Source organism: Crinia signifera, chromosome 7 (assembly GCF_055691185.1).
Source record: "Crinia signifera chromosome 7, ASM5569118v1, whole genome shotgun sequence".
Classification (NCBI taxonomy): Eukaryota; Metazoa; Chordata; class Amphibia; order Anura; family Myobatrachidae; genus Crinia; species Crinia signifera.
Genome location: NC_139223.1, coordinates 168,340,878 through 168,364,564, shown reverse-complemented (window position 1 = coordinate 168,364,564; position 23,687 = coordinate 168,340,878). Strand labels below are relative to the sequence as shown.

General features: G+C 48.3%; 1 protein-coding gene across 2 annotated transcripts in view; it reads left to right on the top strand.

Annotated features, from left to right (window-relative positions):
- Positions 1-23,687, top strand: part of HEG1 (heart development protein with EGF like domains 1) — a 52,787-nt gene that overhangs the window by 16,639 nt on the left and 12,461 nt on the right. For both annotated transcript variants that reach the window (XR_014450841.1, XM_083154271.1), the window contains exons 2-10: positions 6,467-7,864; positions 7,942-8,052; positions 9,136-9,255; positions 9,582-9,685; positions 12,835-12,893; positions 13,663-13,832; positions 17,905-18,039; positions 19,820-19,862; positions 23,357-23,394. Coding sequence is in view for 1 of the 2 variants with exons in the window: in XM_083154271.1 (XP_083010397.1) it covers positions 6,467-7,864; positions 7,942-8,052; positions 9,136-9,255; positions 9,582-9,685; positions 12,835-12,893; positions 13,663-13,832; positions 17,905-18,039; positions 19,820-19,862; positions 23,357-23,394 (2,178 nt within the window). In the remaining variant the exon portion in view is untranslated. The remainder of the gene's footprint in view (positions 1-6,466; positions 7,865-7,941; positions 8,053-9,135; positions 9,256-9,581; positions 9,686-12,834; positions 12,894-13,662; positions 13,833-17,904; positions 18,040-19,819; positions 19,863-23,356; positions 23,395-23,687) is intronic.

Sequence of the window (23,687 nt, the reverse complement as noted above, 5' to 3'; positions counted from 1 at the left end):
GGCCAAATTCGCACTGAATCAGCCCCAGTCATACCCTCGGAGCAGACCTGGCCTTTCTTCTGATAAGATTTTATTAGTCCATAATGTGTAGATTTCATCATTCTAGATTTGCTGCAAAACTCATAATATATAAATAATTGTCACCAAATTCATCCAGCTGCATATATGAGTGTATCCTGTTGTTGGGGTGCCATGCAGCCACGTCACCAGAAGGGGGCGCTGTAACATTGCATCTCAGAGGTCCTGCGCTGGACGTTATCAGACATTTAGCGCTGCTGGGAGCAGAGACAGAAGATTTGCTGTGGTATTTCCTGGTAACACCCAGAATGTGAGGAATCTAATGTATTAATAGAGGGTGACAGCAGCTGTAATTAACCCCTTCACTGCAACCCCCAGTTAGCAGCCATAGTGCCACCAGAGAGGGTTAACGTACTTTAGCAATACATGTGCAGCTATTGCTTCCAGTCACTAATTCCTCAGGATCCGGTTCTGTCTGATGGGATTTCCAGGCTGCAATCTAACTACTTATCTGCAGTGTGCCTGTAGCAGACTCCCTGCACATTTATGGCATGGGGTAGCAGGTAACTGCTCCAGAGGGAGATGTATCAGCTAATGGTGACAGTTAAATACCAGACAATTAGCTTCTGTCATGTTAGAGGCTGTGGGGTAAATGTAGTACACCTTGGAGATTGATAAAGTGGAGAGAGAGAGATAAAGTACCGACCAATCATGTTGAATGCTGTAATGTTACAGGATGTGTTTAAAAAATGCCATTTAGGAGCTGACTGGTAGTCCGTATCACACAGGCATTTTGCAACACTGCAATTTCGTCTCTGTTAATTGCGCCATCACAAAGAAAATATATTTCCCTTAGCGCGTCATTCAAGTGAATGGGAATCGATCTTCCCCAGCCGCGCCAAAGTGACGGAACGCAACATGCACCGTGGCATTGCCTTGGTGTGAAAGAGATAGGGATCCATATACATTTGTATTCTGCGCTTTCATGGCGCACCCTCGCCTTGGTACAAAATAGATGCAGATCCATATGTATGATACACTGACAGAGCGTGCCGGCGCTTTCGCACAGCGCACTTAGTAGCAGACAAAATCCTTTGTGTGAAACGCGTCAGCCCTGAGTCTCATCTGTTGGCGAAAGCCTGGAGCCTGAGCACTTTCCCAGAGAGGTTTGTGAATAAGAGAACGCGACGCGTTTCAGCCGAGCGCATCATTTCATTTATTCAGATCAACTTTTTTTTATTTCCAAAAGGAGAATTTCTCAGACTGGGATTTATCTTTAAGCTGTTATTTCCTGCGTAATGCAGACGGCATGGGATGCTTTTACCATCATCGCTGCCGCCGGGATTACAATGACGCCATAAACAGAGTTTTGTAAACCCCATTTACCCCATGTCCCTCTATTCACCCCCAATTGGTATTCTGGAAAACATGTCTCTCTCTTGGTCTAGGCATATAAACTGTAATCCAGGACAGAATGCTGTGCTTTTAGTTTTCTAACTAGTTTTCCGTCCAGTAACCTGGTCTGAATTAATGAATTGATAACAGACCAAAAACACTTTTCCACCCAATTTGACAGCAGAAGGCGCCGCTGGTGTGCACAGGACAGAGGCTGAATTGCTGGTGCATTGATCGGTCTGATACACGTTACAGCCGTGACCTACCGTCAGGACCAATTTCCTGCCGAGATAAAGAACTGCTTTTATTTAATCAGCCCAAATTATTAGTAATAATAAGTGTATGGTGGGTGGGGTCACAGGCTGACTGACAGCAGGGTTGTCAATGCCCCTCCCCCTCTTTTCCCAGTTTGTTACTGGATGTGTGGAACTGTCCCAGAATTCTTCCTTCCAATTGGGACAATGAAGGGTAAACATTTCTGTATATCTGCTTTTCACATTTAACTGTTTCCAGCGATGAATCTGGACGTTTGGTAGCAAATGTAGAATATTAGAGGAATAAGATGACATAATACGTAAGACCCGGAGGTTGCAGTGATCCAGGTCTGACGGCCATAGGTGATGTGGGATCTGGGTCTCTTTGTTCCCTGTAATCAGAATTTCGGATGTTTATAAGAGCTGTCTAGACAATGGGCAGCCGGTGATAACGCTGGTTCCTGGGGCTGATCTGTCACTAGGAAGGAAACCTCAGGACACTCAACAGACTGACCTCCGCCTTTGTTAGCACAAATTCCTCTGGACGCCAAATCTCCTCCACCCAAATCATGATATCCGCAGCCGAGCGAGGCTTCACAACAGCCACATGATGGGGGGCTGAACTTGGGCAGAATAGGGGAGATCTACCCCCTTGCCTTCTCCGTATCTCTCTTTCCCCATCCCCTCACCCTCTCCTCTCTCACCCTCTCCTACCCCCTCCCCTTCTCCCTCTCTCCTCCCTATCACCCTCTCCTCGCTCACCCTCACCTACCCCCTCACCTTCTCCCTTTCTTCTTCCTATCGCCCTCTCCTCTCACCCTCTCCTACCCCCTCCCCTTCTCCCTCTCTCCTCCCTATCGCCCTCTCCTCTCTCACCCTCTCCTACCCCCTCCCCTTCTCCCTCTCTCCTCCCTATCACCCTCTCCTCTCTCACCTTCTCCTCCCTACCGCCCTCTCCTCTCACCCTCTCCTACCCCCTCCCCTTCTCCCTCTCTCCTCCCTATCGCCCTCTCCTCTCTCACCCTCTCCTACCCCCTCACCTTCTCCCTCTCTCCTCCCTCACCCTCTCCTACCCCCTCACCTTCTCCCTCTCTCCTCCCTATCGCCCTCTCCTACCCCCTCACCTTCTCCCTCTCTCCTCCCTATCGCCCTCTCCTCTCTCACCTTCTCCTACCCCCTCACCTTCTCCCTCTCTCCTCCCTATCGCCCTCTCCTCTCTCACCCTCTGATACCCCCCTCACCTTCTCCCTCTCTCCTCCCTATCACACCTCTTCTACCCCCTCACCTTCTCCCTCTCTCCTCCCTCACCTTCTCCCTCTCTCCTCCCTCTCTCCTCCCTCACCCTCTCCTCCCTCACCTTCTCCCTCTCTCCTCCCTCACCCTCTCCTACCCACTCACCTTCTCCCTCTCTCCTCCCTATCACCCTCTACTACCCACTCACCTTCTCCCTCTCTCCTCCCTATCACCCTCTCCTACCCACTCACCTTCTCCCTCTCTCCTCCCTATCACCCTCTCCTACCCACTCACCTTCTCCCTCTCTCCTCCCTATCACCCTCTCCTACCCCTCACCTTCTCCCTGTCTCCTCCCTTACCCTCTCTTACCCCCTCACCTTCTCCCTCTCTCCTCCCTATCGCCCTCTCCTCCCTCACCCTCTCTTACCCCCTCACCTTCTCCCTCTCTCCTCCCTATCGCCCTCTCCTCCCTCACTCTCTCTTACCCCCTCACCTTCCCCCTATCTCCTCCCTATCACCCTCTGCTACCCACTGACCTTCTCCCTCTCTCCTCCCTATCACCCTCTCCTACCCCTCACCTTCTCCCTGTCTCCTCCCTATCGCCCTCTCCTACCCCCTCACCTTCTCCCTCTCTCCTCCCTTACCCCCTCACCTTCTCCCTCTCTCCTCCCTATCGCCCTCTCCTCCCTCACTCTCTCTTACCCCCTCACCTTCCCCCTATCTCCTCCCTATCACCCTCTCCTACCCACTGACCTTCTCCCTCTCTCCTCCCTATCACCCTCTCCTACCCCTCACCTTCTCCCTGTCTCCTCCCTATCGCCCTCTCCTACCCCCTCACCTTCTCCCTCTCTCCTCCCTTACCCTCTCTTACCCCCTCACCTTCTCCCTCTCTCCTCCCTATCGCCCTCTCCTCCCTCACCCTCTCTTACCCCCTCACCTTCTCCCTCTCTCCTCCGTATCGCCCTCTCCTCCCTCTCTCTTACCCCCTCACCTCCTCCCTCTCTCCTCTCTATCGCCCTCTCCTACTCCCTCACCTTCTCCCTCTCCCCTCACAATCGCCGCCCCTTGCCGCACCACTGCAGCGATGCTATCGCATATGTACTAACATATGCGATTAGCAACGCAATGCAGTGACGGAGGCCCCCGCGATTCCTGTGATGTGGTGTGCGCAGGGGGTCTCCATCACCTCCCTGGGTGCCTCCTCTCCCCCACGGCCGAAAGCCTAAGCAGGCTATCCCCGGCACCTCCTCCTCCCCCCTGCAGCCGGAAGGACCTCGGGGGAGGAGGACTTTACCTTCCGGGTCCAGGCTGCCTGGATGAAGGTAAGCCAGGGGGAGGTGGGTCGGCATCTGCGGCCAAAGGTGGCGATACCCTGGCCGGTGAAAATGCGGCGGCTGGGTCTTAATACATTTGAAAATGTGGTAAAACCCCTGAAAACGGGTGGTTTACCGCATTTTTACCTTAGTGCATCCCACCCTGAATCTCATATTGATGAAAAGCAGGCGCGCTATAGGTAAAGTACAGATGCTATATACCTGGCCGCTGAATTACAGGTGACATATAGGTGACGTATAGGTAAGCGAGATGCAAAATACAGGTGAGCTCAAGGTATAATATGGGGGAGATATAGATGAAGAATACAGTATGGGTGAGGTACAGGTGACATATGGGTGAGGTACAGGTGACATATGGGTGAGGTACAGGTGACATATGGATGAGGTACAAGTGACATGGATGATGAACAGGTGACATATGGATGAGGTACAGGTGACATGTATAGGGTAAGGTGACATATGGGTGAGGTACAGGTGACATATGGATGAGGTACAGGTGACATGGATGATGAACAGGTGACCTATGGATGAGGTACAGGTGACATATGGGTGAGGTACAGGTGACATGGATGAGGTACAGGTGACATATGGATGAGGTACAGGTGACATATGGCTAAGGTAGGGTGACATATGGATGAGGTACACGTGACATATGGATGAGGTACAGGTGACATGGGTTAGGTATAGGTGACATAAATGAGGTACAGGTGACATATGGCTAAGGTAGGGTGACATATGGATGAGGCACACGTGACATGGGTGAGGTACAGGTGACATATGGATGAGCTATAGGCGAAATATAGGTGAGGTACAGGTGACATGGATGAGGTAAAGGTGACATATGGCTAAGGTAGGGTAACATATGGATGAGGTATAGGTGACATAGATGAGGTACATGTGACATATGGATGAGGTACAGATGACATGGATGATGAACAGGTGACATATGGATGAGGTACAGGTGACATGTATAGGGTAAGGTGACATATGGATTAGGTACAGGTGACATATGGGTGAGGTACAGGTGACATATGGATGAGGTACAGGTGACATGTATAGGGTAAGGTGACATATGGATGAGGTACAGGTGACATGTATAGGGTAAGGTGACGTATGGATGAGATACAGGTGACATATGGAGGTACAGATTACATGGATGAGGAACAGGTGACATATGGATGAGGTACAAGTGACATGTATAGGGCAAGGTGACATATGGATGAGGGCAGGTGACATATGGAGGTACAGATGGCATGGATGAGGTACAGGTGACATGTATAGGGTAAGGTGACATATGGATGAGGTAAAGGTGACATGTATAGGGTAAGGTGACATATGGATGAGGTAAAGGTGACATGGATGAGGTAAAGGTGACATGTATAGGGTAAGGTGACATATGGATGAGGTAAAGGTGACATGTATAGGGTAAGGTGACACATGGATGAGGTAAAGTTGACATAGATGAGGTACATGTGACATGTATAGGGTAAGGTGACATATGGATGAGGTACAGGTGACATGTATAGGGTAAGGTGACATATGGATGAGGTACAGGTGACATGTATAGGGTAAGGTGACATATGGATGAGGTAAAGGTGACATGGATGAGGTACAGGTGACATGTATAGGGTAAGGTGACATATGGATGAGGTACAGGTGACATGTATAGGGTAAGGTGACACATGGGTGAGGTACAGGTGACATATGGATGAGGTACAGGTGACATGTATAGGGTAAGGTGACATATGGATGAGGTAAAGGTGACATGTATAGGGTAAGGTGACAAATGGATGAGGTAAAGGTGACATGGATGAGGTACAGGTGACATGTATAGGGTAAGGTGACACATGGATGAGGTAAAGGTGACATGGATGAGGTACAGGTGACATGTATAGTGTAAGGTGACATATGGATGAGGTACATGTGACATGTATAGGGTAAGGTGACATATGGATGAGGTACAGGTGACATGTATAGGGTAAGGTGACATATGGATGAGGTAAAGGTGACATGTATAGGGTAAGGTGACATATGGATGAGGTACATGTGACATGTATAGGGTAAGGTGACATGGATGAGGTACAGGTGACATGTATAGGGTAAGGTGACATATGGATGAGGTAAAGGTGACATGGATGAGGTACAGGTGAGATATACTCATAGAGTTGAATGGATAATGAACAGACCTGTAGGAAAGAAATATCTAATTATTTTTTTACCATTATATTTAAGGAACCGGCATCACCCAGAAATCTGCAACACGAAGACATGTCAATAAAAGAACCCCACATATGGATACCACATACATTTCTACCACCTTCACCAGGACCCTGCTATCTGTGACCAATGATAGCAACTTGCCAGACATCACTGAGATTCCTGCCACTTTTACCTCTGCTTCCGACTCGGGATCCACAGATACTGGTAGTCAGAAAACTGGATCTACGACAAAGGATCTGAGGAACACAACCCAGGATTCATTGGCCACAGCACAAGACGCCGGAAACGCTACAGAAAACACAGTCTATGATTCTGTGCCCAGAACATACCCTTTACAGACCCCTTCTTACTTAGTGACTACCTACTCATCCACCACATCTCACCATTTGTCAGGTTCCACTGTCCCGGTCACCAGTATCCCAGATACTGCTACTAGCATAGCAAACGATTCCAAGGGGACAGATTCCCCATCAAACAATTCATCGGTTTACTTGTCTTCATCATCAGACACTTCCTCATCCTCCAACTCTTCATCGTCCATGACTGAATCCTCATTCTCTACATCCACGGTTGCATCTTCTTCTAGCACTTCATTTTCTTCTTCTCCTGGACATTCCAACCAATCGTTTTCTGAGTTCTCATCATCTCCCATTCCCTCCACATTAGGCTTTTCATCTTACTCCTTGGCCACCCAAGCACCATCTAAGACATCCCCAAGGTCTTCGACAAAGCCTCCTGTCCCCCTAACCACCGAATCAATCACCCCTTCGGTGCTTACTCTCCCATCACTGCCACCATCTTTCCAAACATCTTCAGCCAGCCCAGAAATAGGTACCACTTATCTTTCTTCTGTATCTCCAAGTCAGACCAGTGAGTCATCTGGAGCCCACAACAGTTCTGTACCTGACCTGGTTGAGTCTTACCACACAGCCACCATGACTGGAACTAGAACATTTGATGGAACAACTCCCACGGTATCAGAAACGACTTTGCGTTCCGAAGTTGACACGCGTATGAATATCTCTTCCTCGGAAGACAAGAGAACGCAAAGTGTCACAACTGTAACGGATAATGGTGGACCTCCAGCACAGCCTACTGATAATGTGCCATCTACAACGTCTGCCAACATTGTTTTGATCCCATCATCAAATTATAGCACTCAAAGAACCCCCCATGAGTCTGTGAAGACAACAGCCTCCGGAAGCCCAACAATGTCCACTGATGATGTCAACAGGCAGGCCATGACCAGAATGGACCTGAAAACTGAAACACCAAGACTGGACACCACAACTCGTGCTAAAGACAAGAAGCTATCTGCTTACACCACCCCTACACCGGACATAGTCACTGCACAGCACCCATCTACCAGAGCAACAGTCTCCCCGGGAGGTCCTAATCCTACTGTGACAGGTGCAACCTCTACTGGATTGTATTTTGTGTAGTGTTGTTGCATCTCGTTGTCTCACACTGTTTTCTCGTTCCCGCAGCCAGCTTCTGCTCCCCCAGCCCTTGTCACAATGGAGGTCTCTGTGTGGAACGTAGTAAAGGTTACAGGTGTGATTGCCCCTCAGGTTGGCATGGAGATCACTGTGACAGAGGTGAGTGACAGGGCACTTGCTGTCTCCATATTTCGGAGATGTTGGGGAGTGATCTATTGCCAATGTGTGGAGATACAGAACAGCCCTGAGCCTCAAATAACCTTTCATTGGGCAAGTTCATCCTCAGAGCAATGGTCTGTGTTTGTCCTATGGAAGCAAAGTAAATAAAAAAACAACAACTTTGCACCTTAGCAAACTATGCTGCAATATAAAGGGGGTGAAGGGGATGCTTTTATTTTGTTATTGTAAGGTATGTATGCAGCCAGAATGCCTCCATTTACAATATTTGTGTCCACCTACTATGGGACCGATTGTACCATGAAGGTATTTTTAAGGTAAAGTTGTAGTCATGGGGGGAGATATTTTCCTACGCACCGCAGACTTCCTGTCCAGTAATTCCACAGAGAGACACTGCAGCCAGACTTTTTCCAGCCTAAGATGTCTGATAACAGAGAACAATAACAACATATGTTATGCCAAGGAATGGGAACTTATATCTAGCATTTTACTTGTAGTGGTCCTGTAAGCAAGACGTGTAATTCTTATATACAGTAACTTATGGAGGATGTTAATGACACTTGTCTCTCTACATGTCCAACCTGATCGCACGGCTGCTAATGTTTGGAGTCAATCGGGTACACGCCGCCCCGCCAGAGTGGAATCCCGCCCTGTGCGAAAAGTAGCTGGATCAGGGAATTGCCTAAATCCATTCGCAGCACACTCACCTTCAAATGATTCCCAGTGTGCGCAGTCTGTGTGCAGCCCAGGACTACTCGGGGGCTGCAATAGAATCAGACTGATTGGGGGCGGAGCTGACATCACAGACCCTCCCTCCAAATGCCTGGACACGCCTGCATTCTTCCTGACCTCCCCAAAGGCCGGCTTCCTATCAATCACCTTGCTTGCGGCCAGCAATTTAAAAAAGCAGGCTTTTATGTCAGCATGTCCTCCCGCATAGGTAGTACGGGCCATTTGCATGCAAATTCGCAATCAGGATGGAATTAGGCCTATAGAGTGTTTGACTTGTGTTTGGACAGCGGGTATTAAAACTGTGTCATTATATACTTATTTCTCTGCCCTCAGATGTGGATGAATGTCTCTCGGACCCTTGCCCAGCACAGACCACCTGTGTGAATTCCAAAGGGACCTACATCTGCCAGTGTCCCCTGGGGTATATCCTGGAGAAGGCTGGCTGCGTCGCTGGTGAGTATACCCAGGGGATTCAGGCCTCTGTGTTATTTCCAGAGAAGCTAATGTCACTGAGCTTCATTATGGGGGAGATGTGGTATCGTCTCACGTTATGTGCGCTACTAAGTGTCTCCGCTCTGCGGCCACGGAAGCATAATATACTCTGATAATGTAAAGGTTATAACGTAACAGCCCTGTATCGTTCTCTCCCTGTCAGTACCGAAGCCACTGACGTAGCCTCCGCCCTGTGCCCACTGTTGTGTTATAATGCTGATCGTTGTGGTGCCACGCACACACAGGACAATATTAATCATTCTGTATATAACGCTCTTGTCTTTCAGTCCGGACGTTCTTAGGACACATTGAGATTCCGAGAAGTTTTCTGAATGGGACTAATGAGAAATACAACCGCTTACATGTGATCCAGGAGCACATTATACAGATGGTGAGTATAGGCGCAGTGGGCGGGGTTATGTCAATCAGCTATTCATGGTCAGTCCCTTACACTGATAGCAGTACTTAGCTATTGTCAGTCCCTTACACTGATAGCAGTCCTCAGCTATTCATGGTCAGTCCCTTACACTGATAGCAGTCCTCAGTTATTCATAGTCAGTCCCTTACACTGATAGCAGTCCTCAGCTATTCATGGTCAGTCCCTTACACTGATAGCAGTCCTCAGTTATTCATAGTCAGTCCCTTACACTGATAGCAGTCCTCAGCTATTGTCAGTCCCTTACACTGATAGCAGTCCTCAGCTATTGTCAGTCCCTTACACTGATAGCAGTCCTCAGCTATTGTCAGTCCCTTACACTGATAGCAGTCCTCAGCTATTCATGGTCAGTCCCTTACACTGATAGCAGTCCTCAGCTATTGTCAGTCCCTTACACTGATAGCAGTCCTCAGCTATTGTCAGTCCCTTACACTGATAGCAGTCCTCAGCTATTGTCAGTCCCTTACACTGATAGCAGTCCTCAGCTATTGTCAGTCCCTTACACTGATATCAGTCCTCAGCTATTGTCAGTCCCTTACACTGATAGCAGTCCTCAGCTATTCATAGTCAGTCCCTTACACTGATAGCAGTCCTCATCTATTGTCAGTCCCTTACACTGATAGCAGTCCTCAGTTATTCATGGTCAGTCCCTTACACTGATAGAAGTCCTCAGCTATTGTCAGTCCCTTACACTGATAGCAGTCCTCAGTTATTTATGGTCAGTCCCTTACACTGATAGCAGTCCTCAGCTATTGTCAGTCCCTAATAGCAGTCCTCAGCTATTCATCGTCAGTCCCTTACACTGATAGCAGTCCTCAGCTATTGTCAGTCCCTTACACTGATATCAGTCCTCAGCTATTGTCAGTCCCTTACACTGATAGCAGTCCTCAGCTATTGTCAGTCCCTTACACTGATAGCAGTCCTCAGCTATTCATGGTCAGTCCCTTACACTGATATCAGTCCTCAGCTATTGTCAGTCCCTTACACTGATAGCAGTCCTCAGCTATTCATGGTCAGTCCCTTACACTGATATCAGTCCTCAGCTATAAATGGTCAGTCCCTTACACTGATAGCAGTCCTCAGCTATTGTCAGTCCCTTACACTGATAGCAGTCCTTAGCTATTAATGTTTATTTATTTATTTATTTATTAACAGTTTCTTATATAGCGCAGCATATTCCGTTGCGCTTTACAATAGCAGACAGTGATACAACAAAACAGGGTATTTACAGACAGTCAAAATGTAGGAGGGCCCTGCTCGCAAGCTTACAATCTATAGGGAAATAGGCACTGATACATAAGGATATATACTGTATTCTTTATTGCATCGATTCCACCAGAATGCAAGGTTCTATGACTGGTTCTGGAATTTGATAAGCTTGCCTGAAGAGATGAGTCTTCAGGGAACGCTTATAGGTTTGGAGACTGGAGGAGAGTCTTATTGTGCTTGGGAGGGCATTCCACAGAGAGGGTGCAGCCCGAAGAAAGTCCTGCAGTCGGGAATGGGAACGGGTAATGAGTGTGGATGAGAGACGCAGATCTTGGGAGGAGCGTAGAGGTCGTGTTGGATGATATTTTGAGATAAGAGAAGATATGTATGTTGGTGTAGTTTGGTTTATGGCTTTGTGTGTAAGTAAAAGAATTTTGTATTGAATACGGTAGAATACAGGTAACCAATGAAGTGACTGACAGAGTAGCTTTGCAGACGATGAACGTCTGGCTAGGAAGATTAGCCTTGCAGCTGCATTCATAATGGACTGTAGTGGTGAGAGTCTGTATTGGGGAAGGCCAATAAGGAGACTATTGCAATAATCAATGCGTGAGATGATGAGAGCATGGATTAGAGTTTTTGCAGTGTCTTGTGTAAGGTAAGGGCGAATTTTAAATATGTTTTTTAGGTGCATGTGGCATGATTTTGAGACAGATTGAATGTGGGGTACAAAGGAAAGTTCTGAGTCAAGGATAACACCTAGGCAGCGAGCTTGAGAGGTAGGAGTGATTGTCATCTTCTCAACAGCGATAGAGATATCAGGTTGGTAACTACTATTTATTGGCGGAAATATAATTAATTCTGTTTTTGAGATATTAAGTTTGAGGTGGCGAGATGACATCCAGGTTGAAACAGCAGAAAGGCATTCAGAGACACGGCTCAATACAGATGGGGACAGGTCCGGGGAGGATAGGTAGAGCTGAGTATCATCCGCATACAGATGATACTGAAATCCAAAGGAGCTGATTAGTTTGCCAAGAGATGAGGTATAGATTGAGAAAAGCAGGGGACCTAAAACTGAACCCTGAGGTACTCCAACTGAAAGAGGTTGCGAAGAGGAGGTAGAATCAGAGAAACGAACACTAAAGGAGCGGTTAGAGAGGTAGGATGAGAACCAAGAGAGGGCTGTGTCTTTAAGACCTATGGATTGTAGTGTTTGTATGAGAAGTGTGTGGTCAACAGTGTCAAAAGCAGCAGAGAGATCTAGAAGAATTAGTAGTGAGTAGTGGCCTTTAGACTTAGCAGTGACCAGATCATTCATAACTTTAGTCAGTGCTGTCTCTGTGGAATGTTGGGCACGAAAGCCTGACTGATGCGGGTCCATTAAGTTGTGCGAGTTCAGAAAGTGTGTGAGGCGAGTATAAGCAAGTCTTTCAAGTAGTTTGGAGGTGCATGGAAGTTGAGAAATGGGACGAGTCCCTTACACTGATAGCAGTCCTCGGGTATTGATTGACTGTCCCTTACATTGATATAAGTGCCCACCCATTGATTGACAGTCCCTTACACTGATAGAAGTCCTCGGGTATTGATTGACGGTCCCTTACATTGATATAAGTGTTCACCCATTGATTGACAGTCCCTTACACTGATAGCAGTCCTTGGGTAATGATTGACGATCCCTTACATTGATATAAGTGCTCACCCATTGATTGACAGTCCCTTACCTACCTTGATATAAGTGTTCACCCATTGATTGACGGTCCCTTACACTGATAGCAGTCCCCACACATTGAGGAACGGCTGTGGGTCTCAGCTCTATATATAAAGCAGCGGTATCGGTATGTCAGACAGTCTCCTAACGCCTGAGATACTAATTGATGTCTCTCTCCCCGCAGCTGAATTCCTCCTTCTCCACCATCAGTGGATATTACCAGTCCTCAGTAACCAATACCAGGTACGCGGGTCACCGAGCGCTGCGGGTCCTTAGCCGGCTCTTCCCCATTTCATTTACAGAACACAATCCTGTATAAGTGATTTAGGGGTTTATTCTAGTTCACTTTTTCTGACAAAATCCTTCTTAGATGGACAAAACCATGTGCGCTGCAGGGGGCAGATGTAACATGTGCAGAGAGAATTAGATTTGGGTGAGTTATTTTGTTTCTGTTCAGGGTAAATACTGGCTGCTTTATTTTTACACTGCAATATAGATCTCACTTTGAAGTAAAACCCCACCCAAATCTAATTCTCTCTGTACATGTTACATCTGCCCCACCTGCTGTGCACATGGTTTTGTCCATCTGAGAAGGATTTTGTCAGAAAGAGTGAACTAGAATAACCCCCTTAGTCCACGCAGCGGAGATATGCGAGTATATTATAACACGCCCCTTCTGCGTGACTCCACCTGCGCACTAGCGAACGGGGGTGATTCTGGTTGGTTTGCAAAAGCAAACTCCTTTAATGGATAAAACCATGCTGCACTGCAGGTGGGGCAGATGTAACATGTGCAGAGAGAGTTACATTTTATTCTTACGCTGCACCTTAGATTTCACTTTGAACACACCCAACCCAAATGTAACGCTCTGTGCACATGTTACATTTGCCCACCTGCAATGCAGCATGGTTTTGTCCATTAAAGAATGAGTTTGCTCTTCCAAACCAACCTGAATCAGGCCCTATATATGTGGCCAGTTGTGGCGCTGACTCCTGTCCCTGTTCCCGTTTAGTTACAGCAGCAGCGTTGTGCTGACCGTGCGGAATATCTTCTCTCTGGCTTCCAACGTCACCATGTCCGATCTAAAGCACAATATCCAGAGTTACATAAAAGTGTGTCAGTCTTCGCTGGAGAGTTCCCTGGCCTGTCGTCTGGTCCTGCACCCCCAGCTGTCCTACCGAGGTAATGATATGTGTCCTGTACACAGCCCGCGCCCCCAGCTGTCCTACAGAGGTAATGATATGTGTCCTGTACACAGCCCGCACCCCCAGCTGTCCTACCGAGGTAACGATATGTGTCCTGTACACAGCCCGCACCCCCAGCTGTCCTACCGAGGTAATGATATGTGTCCTGTACACAGCCCGCGCCCCCAGCTGTCCTACCGAGGTAATGATATGTGTCCTGTACACAGCCCGCGCCCCCAGCTGTCCTACCGAGGTAATGATATGTGTCCTGTACACAGCCCGCGCCCCCAGCTGTCCTACCGAGGTAATGATATGTGTCCTGTACACAGCCCGCGCCCCCAGCTGTCCTACCGAGGTAATGATATGTGTCCTGTACACAGCCCACGCCCCCAGCTGTCCTACCGAGGTAATGATATGTGTCCTGTACACAGCCCGCGCCCCCGGCTGTCCTACCGAGGTAATGATATGTGTCCTGTACACAGCCCGCGCCCACAGCTGTCCTACCGAGTTAATGATATGTGTCCTGTACACAGCCCGCGCCCCCAGCTGTCCTTCCGAGGTAATGATATGTGACCTGTACACAGCCCGCGCCCCCAGCTGTCCTTCCGAGGTAATGATATGTGTCCTGTACACAGCCCGCGCCCCCAGCAGTCCTACCGAGGTAATGATATGTGACCTGTACACAGCCCGCGCCCCCAGCTGTCCTTCCGAGGTAATGATATGTGACCTGTACACAGCCCGCGCCCCCAGCTGTCCTTCCGAGGTAATGATATGTGTCCTGTACACAGCCCGCGCCCCCAGCAGTCCTACCGAGGTAATGATATGTGTCCTGTACACAGCCCGCGCCCCCAGCTGTCCTACCGAGGTAATGATATGTGTCCTGTACACAGCCCGCGCCCCCAGCTGTCCTACCGAGGTAAAGATATGTGTCCTGTACACAGCCCGCGCCCACAGCTGTCCTACCGAGGTAATGATATGTGTCCTGTACACAGCCCGCGCCCCCAGCTGTCCTACCGAGGTAACAATATGTGTCCTGTACACAGCCCGCGCCCCCAGCTGTCCTACCGAGGTGACGATATGTGTCCTGTACACAGCCCGCGCCCCCAGCTGTCCTACCGAGGTAACGATATGTGTCCTGTACACAGCCCGCGCCCCCAGCTGTCCTACCGAGGTAACGATATGTGTCCTGTACACAGCCCGCGCCCCCAGCTGTCCTACCGAGGTAAAGATATGTGTCCTGTACACAGCCCGCGCCCCCAGCTGTCCTACCGAGGTAAAGATATGTGTCCTGTACACAGCCCGTGCCCCCAGCTGTCCTACCGAGGTAACGATATGTGTCCTGTACACAGCCCGCACCCCTAGCTGTCCTACCGAGGTAACGATATGTGTCCTGTACACAGCCCGCGCCCCCAGCTGTCCTACCGAGGTAACGATATGTGTCCTGTACACAGCCCGCGCCCCCAGCTGTCCTACCGAGGTAACGATATGTGTCCTGTACACAGCCCGCGCCCCCAGCTGTCCTACCGAGGTAACGATATGTGTCCTGTACACAGCCCGCGCCCCCAGCTGTCCTACCGAGGTAACGATGTGTGTCCTGTACACAGCCCGCGCCCCCAGCTGTCCTACCGAGGTAACGATGTGTGCCCTGTACACAGCCCGCACCCCCAGCTGTCCTACCGAGGTAACGATATGTGTCCTGTACACAGCCCGCACCCCCAGCTGTCCTACCGAGGTAATGATACAGTATGTGTCCTGTACACAGCCTGCACCCCCAGCTGTCCTACCAAGATAATGATATGTGTCCCGTACACAGCCTGCACCCTCACCTGTATTACCTGTGTAATGTTATATGTCCTGTACACAGCCCGCACCCCTCACCTGTATTACCTGTGTAATATTATATGTCCTGTATACAGCCAGCACCCTCACCTGTATTACCTGTGTAATATTATATGTCCTGTATACAGCCCGCACCCCTCACCTGTATTACCCAGGTAATGTTATATGTCCTGTACACACCCTGCGCCCTCACCTGTAATACCCAGGTAATGTTATATGTCCTGTATACAGCCCGCACCCCTCATCTGTAATACCCAGGTAATGTTATATGTCCTGTATACAGCCCGCACTCTCACCTGTATTACCCAGGTAATGTTATATGTCCTGTATACAGCCCGCACCCCTCATCTGTATTACCCAGGTAATGTTATATGTCCTGTATACAGCCTGCACTCTCACCTGTATTACCCAGGTAATGTTATATGTCCTGTACACAGCCTGTGCCCACACCTGTATTACCCAGGTAATGTTATATGTCCTGTATACAGCCTGTACCCCTCACCTGTATTACCCAGGTAATATTATATGTCCTGTACACAGCCTGCACCCTTACCTGTAATACCCAGGTAATATTATATGTCCTGTACACAGCCTGCACCCTCACCTGTAATACCCAGGTAATGTTATATGTCCTGTACACAGCTTGCACCCCTCATCTGTATTACCCAGGTAATGTTATATGTCCTGTACACAGCCTGCACCCTCACCTGTAATAACCAGGCAATGTTATATGTCCTGTACACAGCCTGCACCCCTCATCTGTAATACCCAGGTAATGTTATATGTCCTGTACACAGCCTGCACCCTCACCTGTATTACCCAGGTAATGTTATATGTCCTGTACACAGCCTGCACCCCTCACCTGTATTACCCAGGTAATGTTATATGTCCTGTACACAGCCTGCACCCTCCCCTGTAATACCCAGGTAATGTTATATGTCCTGTACACAGCCTGCACCCTCATCTGTATTACCCAGGTAATGTTATATGTCCTGTATACAGCCCGCACTCTCACCTGTATTACCCAGGTAATGTTATATGTCCTGTACACAGCCTGCACCCCTCACCTGTAATACCCAGGTAATGTTATATGTCCTGTACACAGCCCGCACTCCTCACCTGTAATACCCAGGTAATGTCATATGTCCTGTACACAGCCTGCACCCCTCACCTGTAATACCCAGGTAATGTTATATGTCCTGTACACAGCCTGCACCCCTCACCTGTATTACCCAGGTAATGTTATATGTCCTGTACACAGCCTGCACCCCTCATCTGTATTACCCCGGTAATGTTATATGTCCTGTACACAGCCTGCACCCCTCACCTGTAATACCCAGGTAATGTTATATGTCCTGTACACAGCCTGCACCCCTCACCTGTATTACCCAGGTAATGTTATATGTCCTGTACACAGCCTGCACCCCTCACCTGTAATACCCAGGTAATGTTATATGTCCTGTACACAGCCTGCACCCCTCACCTGTAATACCCAGGTAATGTTATATGTCCTGTACACAGCCTGCACCCTCACCTGTAATACCCAGGTAATGTTATATGTCCTGTACACAGCCTGCACCCCTCACCTGTATTACCCAGGTAATGTTATATGTCCTGTACACAGCCTGCACCCCTCACCTGTAATACCCAGGTAATGTTATATGTCCTGTACACAGCCTGCACCCCTCACCTGTATTACCCAGGTAATGTTATATGTCCTGTACACAGCCTGCACCCCTCACCTGTAATACCCAGGTAATGTTATATGTCCTGTACACAGCCTGCACCCCTCACCTGTATTTGTCCAGTACACAGCCTGCACCCCTCACCTGTATTACCTGTATTACCCAGGTAATGTTATATGTCCTGTACACAGCCTGCACCCCTCACCTGTAATACCCAGGTAATGTTATATGTCCTGTACACAGCCTGCACCCTCACCTGTATTACCCAGGTAATGTTATATGTCCTGTACACAGCCTGCACCCCTCACCTGTATTTGTCCAGTACACAGCCTGCACCCCTCACCTGTATTACCTGTATTACCCAGGTAATGTTATATGTCCTGTACACAGCCTGCACCCCTCACCTGTAATACCCAGGTAATGTTATATGTCCTGTACACAGCCTGCACCCTCACCTGTATTACCCAGGTAATGTTATATGCCCTGTTTCACCCGCATTGTAGTATTGTATCTGTGTAGTCATATTTGTCATCCTCTGTTTTGCAGCTGTCAGTCTGTGCAATGTGAAAAACCCAGGGTGTGACAATGAAACCGCTGAGTGTGCAGACCCCAGTGGTGTCGCTTTCTGCCAGTGTAAACAGGGGTACTTCAAGTACAGCAAGACGGATCACTCCTGCCGTGGTGAGAAACTGGCATTGCAACTATGTGTTTAGTATTGTTAGTGTGTATTCAGGTGTAGACGTGACTGCACACGTGTGGCTTTATGCGGAAAGTTGTAGAGGTTACTGCAGGTCTGGATGTGACGGTATATAGACAGGTGTAGATATGGGCAAGTGTGGATGTGACTGTATGTGGGCAGGTGTAGATGAGTCTGCATGTGGACAGGTGTGGGTGTTACTGTACAGGTGTGGATCTGTCTTTATGTTGACAGTTATGGGTGTGACTGAACAGGTGTGTCTGTGTCTGTATGTGGACAGATGTGACTGTGAAAAAGGTATGTATCTCTCTGTATGGGCAGGTGTGGGCGTGACTGGACAGGTGTGGCTGCGACTGTATGAGGACAGGTGTGGGTGTTACTGAACAGGTGTGTCTGTATGTGAACAGGTGTTGATGTGACTGTGTCTGTATGTGTATGTGAAAAGGTGTGGTTGTGACTGTGACAAGGTATCTGTGTGGCTCTGTCTGTATGTGAACAGGTGTCGGTGTGACTGAACAGGTGTGACTGTATCTGTATGTGGACAGGTGTGACTTTGAAAAAGGTATGGATCTATGTGTATGGACAGGTGTGTGTGACTGGACAGGTGTGGCTGTATGTGGACATGTGTGGGCGTGACTGGACACGTATGGCTGTGTCTGTATGTGGACAGGTGTGGGTGTGACTGGGCAGGTGTGGCTGTGTCTGTATGTGGACAGGTGTGGATCTTTGAGTGTGGACAGGAGTCGCTTTATCTGTTTGTGGAGAGGTGTGACTGTGAAAAAAGGAATGGATTTCTGTGTATGGACAGGTGTCTGCATGACTGGACAGGTTTGGCTTTGTCTGTATTTGGATAGATGTGGGCATACCTGAACAGGTATGGCTATGTCTGTATGTGGACAGGTCTGGGTGTGACTGGGCAGGTGTGGCTGTGTCTGTATGTGGAAAGGTGAGGATCTTTGAGTGTGGACAGGTGTGGCTTTATGTGGACAGATGTGGGTGTGACTTGGCAGGTGAGTCTGTGTCTGTATGTGGACAGGTGTGGGTGTGACTGGAAAGGTATTGCTTTGTCTATATGTGGACAGGTGTGGCTGTATCTGTATGTGGACAGGTGTGACTGTGAAAAAGGTATGGATCTCTGTGTATGGATAGGTGTGGGCGTGACTGGACAGGTATGTCTGTATGTGGACAGGTGTGGGTGTCACTTGGCAGGTGTGACTGTGTCTGTATGTGGACAGGTGTGGATCTTTGAGTGTGAACAGGTGTGACTGTATGTGGACAGGTGTGGGTGTAGCTGTATGTGAACAGGTGTGGATCTTTGAGTGTGGACAAGTGTGGCTGTATCTGTATGTGGACAGGTGTGACTGTGAAAAAGGTATGGATCTCTGTGTATGGATAGATGTGGGCGTGACTGGTCAGGTGTGTCTGCATGTGGACAGGTGTGGGTGTGACTGGGCAGGTGTGGCTGTGTCTCTATGTGGACAGGTGTGGGCGTGACTGTGTCTGTATGTGGACAGGTGTGTGTATTTCTGTATGTGGAGACAGGTGTGGGTGTGACTGGGCAGGTGTGGCTGTGTCTCTATGTGTACAGGTGTGGATCTTTGTGTGGACAGGTGTGACTGTGTCTGTATGTGGACAGGTGTGGGTGTGACTGAACCAGTGTGAATCTGTCTGTGAGTGGGCAGGTGTGGATGTAACTATTGATATAGGTACTTTTTTACTCTATTATTGATCATTAACTTTAATTCTTTTTTTATGCTTTCTCAGCCTGTGACGATGGCTACAAACTTGAAAATGGAGCTTGTGTGAGGTGAGAAGGGGAACATGCATGTTAGAGTTGCATCAAATGAACATGGGGCTAGAGGCATGTTACAGCTATATCACGTGGTCTGCGGCACGGGTGTCAGGACTGCGTGATGGGGTCTGTGGGGGGGGTCAGTACAATTATCTGTTCTGCCTAATCCCAACACAATCAGAGCTCTGTCATCTCTCCATCACTTCCCAGTTACCTCTCTGTCACTTCCCAGTGACCGCTCTGTCATCTCTCCATCACTTCCCAGTGACCGCTCTGTCACTTCCCAGTGACCGCTCTGTCATCTCACCATCACTTCCCAGTTACCGTTCTGTCATTTCTCCATCACTTCCCAGTTACCGCTCTGTCGTTTCTCCATCACTTCCCAGTTACCGCTCTGTCATCTCTCCATCACTTCCCAGTTACCGCTCTGTCGTTTCTCCATCACTTCCCAGTTATCGCTCTGTCAATTCTCCATCACTTCCCAGTTACCGCTCTGTCATCTCTCCATCACTTCCCAGTTACCGCTCTGTCATCTCTCCATCACTTCCCAGTTACCTCTCTGTCACTTCCCAGTGACCGCTCTGTCATCTCTCCATCACTTCCCAGTTACCGCTATGTCATCTCTCCATCACTTCCCAGTTACCACTCTGTCAATTCTCCATCACTTCCCAGTTACCGCTCTCTCATCTCTCCATCACTTCCCAGTTACCTCTCTGTCACTTCCCAGTGACCGCTCTGTCATCTCTCCATCACTTCCCAGTTACCGCTATGTCATCTCTCCATCACTTCCCAGTTACCGCTCTGTCACTTCCCAGTAACCGCTCTGTCATCTCTCCATCACTTCCCAGTTACCGCTCTGTCATCTCTCCATCACTTCCCAGTTACCTCTCTGTCATTTCTGTTACTTCCCAATAACCGTTCTGTCATTTCTCCATCACTTCCCAGTTACCGCTCTGTCACTTCCCAGTAACCGCTCTGTCATCTCTCCATCACTTCCCAGTTACCTCTCTGTCACTTCCCAGTGACCGCTCTGTCATCTCTCCATCACTTCCCAGTTACCGCTCTGTCATTTCTGTTACTTCCCAATAACCGTTCTGTCATTTCTCCATCACTTCCCAGTTACGGTTCTGTCATTTCTCTGTCACTTCCCAATTACCACTCTGTCATTTCTTCGTTACTTCCCAGTTACCGCTCTGTCATTTCTCCATCACTTCCCAGTTACCACTCTGTCATTTCTCTGTCACTTTCCAGTAACCGCTCTGTCATTTCTCTGTCACTTCCCAGTGACCGCTCTGTCATCTCTCCATCACTTCCCAGTTACCGCTATGTCATCTCTCCATCACTTCCCAGTTACCGCTCTGTCACTTCCCAGTGACCGCTCTGTCATCTCTCCATCACTTCCCAGTTACCGCTCTGTCATCTCTCCATCACTTCCCAGTTACCTCTCTGTCACTTCCCAGTGACCGCTCTGTCATTTCTGTTACTTCCCAATAACCGTTCTGTCATTTCTCCATCACTTCCCAGTTACCGCTCTGTCACTTCCCAGTGACCGCTCTGTCATCTCTCCATCACTTCCCAGTTACCGCTCTGTCATTTCTGTTACTTCCCAATAACCGTTCTGTCATTTCTCTGTCACTTCCCAGTTACGGTTCTGTCATTTCTCTGTCACTTCCCAATTACCACTCTGTCATTTCTTCGTTACTTCCCAGTTACCACTCTGTCATTTCTTCGTTACTTCCCAGTTACCGCTCTGTCATTTCTCTGTCACTTTCCAATAACCGCTCTGTAATTTCTCTGTCACTTCCCAGTTACTGCTCTGTCATTTCTCCATCACTTCCCAGTTACCACTCTGTCATTTCTCTGTCACTTTCCAATAACCGCTCTGTAATTTCTCTGTCACTTCCCAGTTACTGCTCTGTCATTTCTCCATCACTTCCCAGTTACCACTCTGTCATTTCTCTGTCACTTTCCAGTTACCGCTCTGTCATTTCTTCATTACTTCCCAGTTACCGCTCTGTCATTTCTATATCTCTTCCTGGTTACCGCTCTGTAATATTTTGTCACTTCCCAGTTACCGCTCTGTAATATTTTGTCACTTCCCAGTTACCGCTCTGTAATTTCTTTGTTACTGCTCTGTCATTTCTTCGTTACTTCCCAGTTACCGCTCTGTCATTTCTCTGTCACTTTCCAGTAACCACTCTGTCATTTCTCCATCACTTCCCAGTTACCACTCGGTAATTTCTCTGTCACTTTCCAGTAACCGCTCTTTAATTTCTCTGTCACTTTCCAGTTATCGCTCTGTCATTTCTTCATTACTTCCCAGTTACCACTCTGTCATTTCTATGTCTCTTCCTGGTTACCGCTCTGTAATATTTTGTCACTTCCCAGTTACCGCTCTGTAATTTCTTTGTTACTTCCCAGTAACTGCTCTGTCATTTCTATGTTACTTCCCAGTTACCGCTGTCACTTCCCAGTTACCGCTCTATCATTTCTCTGTCACTTTTCAGTCACCGCTCTGTCATTTATCCGTCACTTCCCGGTTACCTCTCTGTCATTTCTTTGTCACTTCCTGGTTACCGTTCTGTCATTTCTTTGTCACTTCCTGGTTACCGCTCTGTAATTTCTTTGTCACTTCCTGGTTACAGGTCTGTCATTTCTTTGTCACTTCCTGGTTACCGCTCTGTCATTTCTCCATCACTTCCCAGTTACCGCTTTGTCATTTCTCCGTCACTTCCCAGTATCCGCTCTGTCATTTCTCCGTCACTTCCCAGTAACTGCTCTGTCATTTCTCTGTCACTTCGCAGTTACAGCTCTGTCATTTCTCCGTCACTTCCCAGTTATCGCTCTGTCATTTCTCCGTCACTTCCCAGTTACAGCTCTGTCATTTCTCCGTCACTTCCCAGTAACCGCTCTGTCATTTCTTTGTCACTTCCCAGTTACAGCTCTGTTATTTCTTTGTCACTTCCCAGTTACCGCTCTGTCACTTCCCAGTTACCGCTCTGTCATTTCTTTGTCACTTCCCAGTTACCGCTCTGTCATTTCTTTGTCACTTCCCAGTTACCACTCTGTCATTTCTCCGTCACTTCCCAGTTACCGCTCTGTAATTTCTCTGTCACTTCCCAGTTACCGCTCTGTCATTTCTCCGTCACTTCCCAGTAACCGCTCTGTCATTTCTTTGTCACTTCCCAGTTACAGCTCTGTCATTTCTTTGTCACTTCCCAGTTACCGCTCTGTCACTTCCCAGTTACCGCTCTGTCATTTCTTTGTCACTTCCCAGTAACCGCTCTGTCATTTCTTTGTCACTTCCCAGTTACCACTCTGTCATTTCTTTGTCACTTCCCAGTTACTGCTCTGTCATTTCTCTGTCACTTCCCAGTTACAGCGCTGTCTTTTCTCCGCCACTTCCCAGTTACCGCTATGTCATTTCTCCGCCACTTCCCAGTTACCTCTTGGTCACATCCAATAAATGAGGTTCTGTCTCTTATTGTTATATTTTGTTATTATTTTAGGTGCCCCTTTGGTCTGGGAGGATTCAACTGCTCAAACCGTAAGTCTGATCCTCTCTGCAGTGCGACGTTCTCTTCTCTATCACAGCGCAATAGTGGGAGGCGAACGGATGGATTCAGATCACAGTCGCTGCGTACATAGACGCAATAATATGCTTATGCTGCAGGAGGCGACAGCGACTTGTCAGCTTCTCTGATTGGCTAATGCTTTTGAGGAAGGTTACATTGGTATTATTGAATAGGGTGATATGGGAGTGTTATTATAGTGTAATATTGGTATTATTATATAGGGTTATAAGGGAGAGTTAGCATGGAGCATTCTGTGGCACAGTTC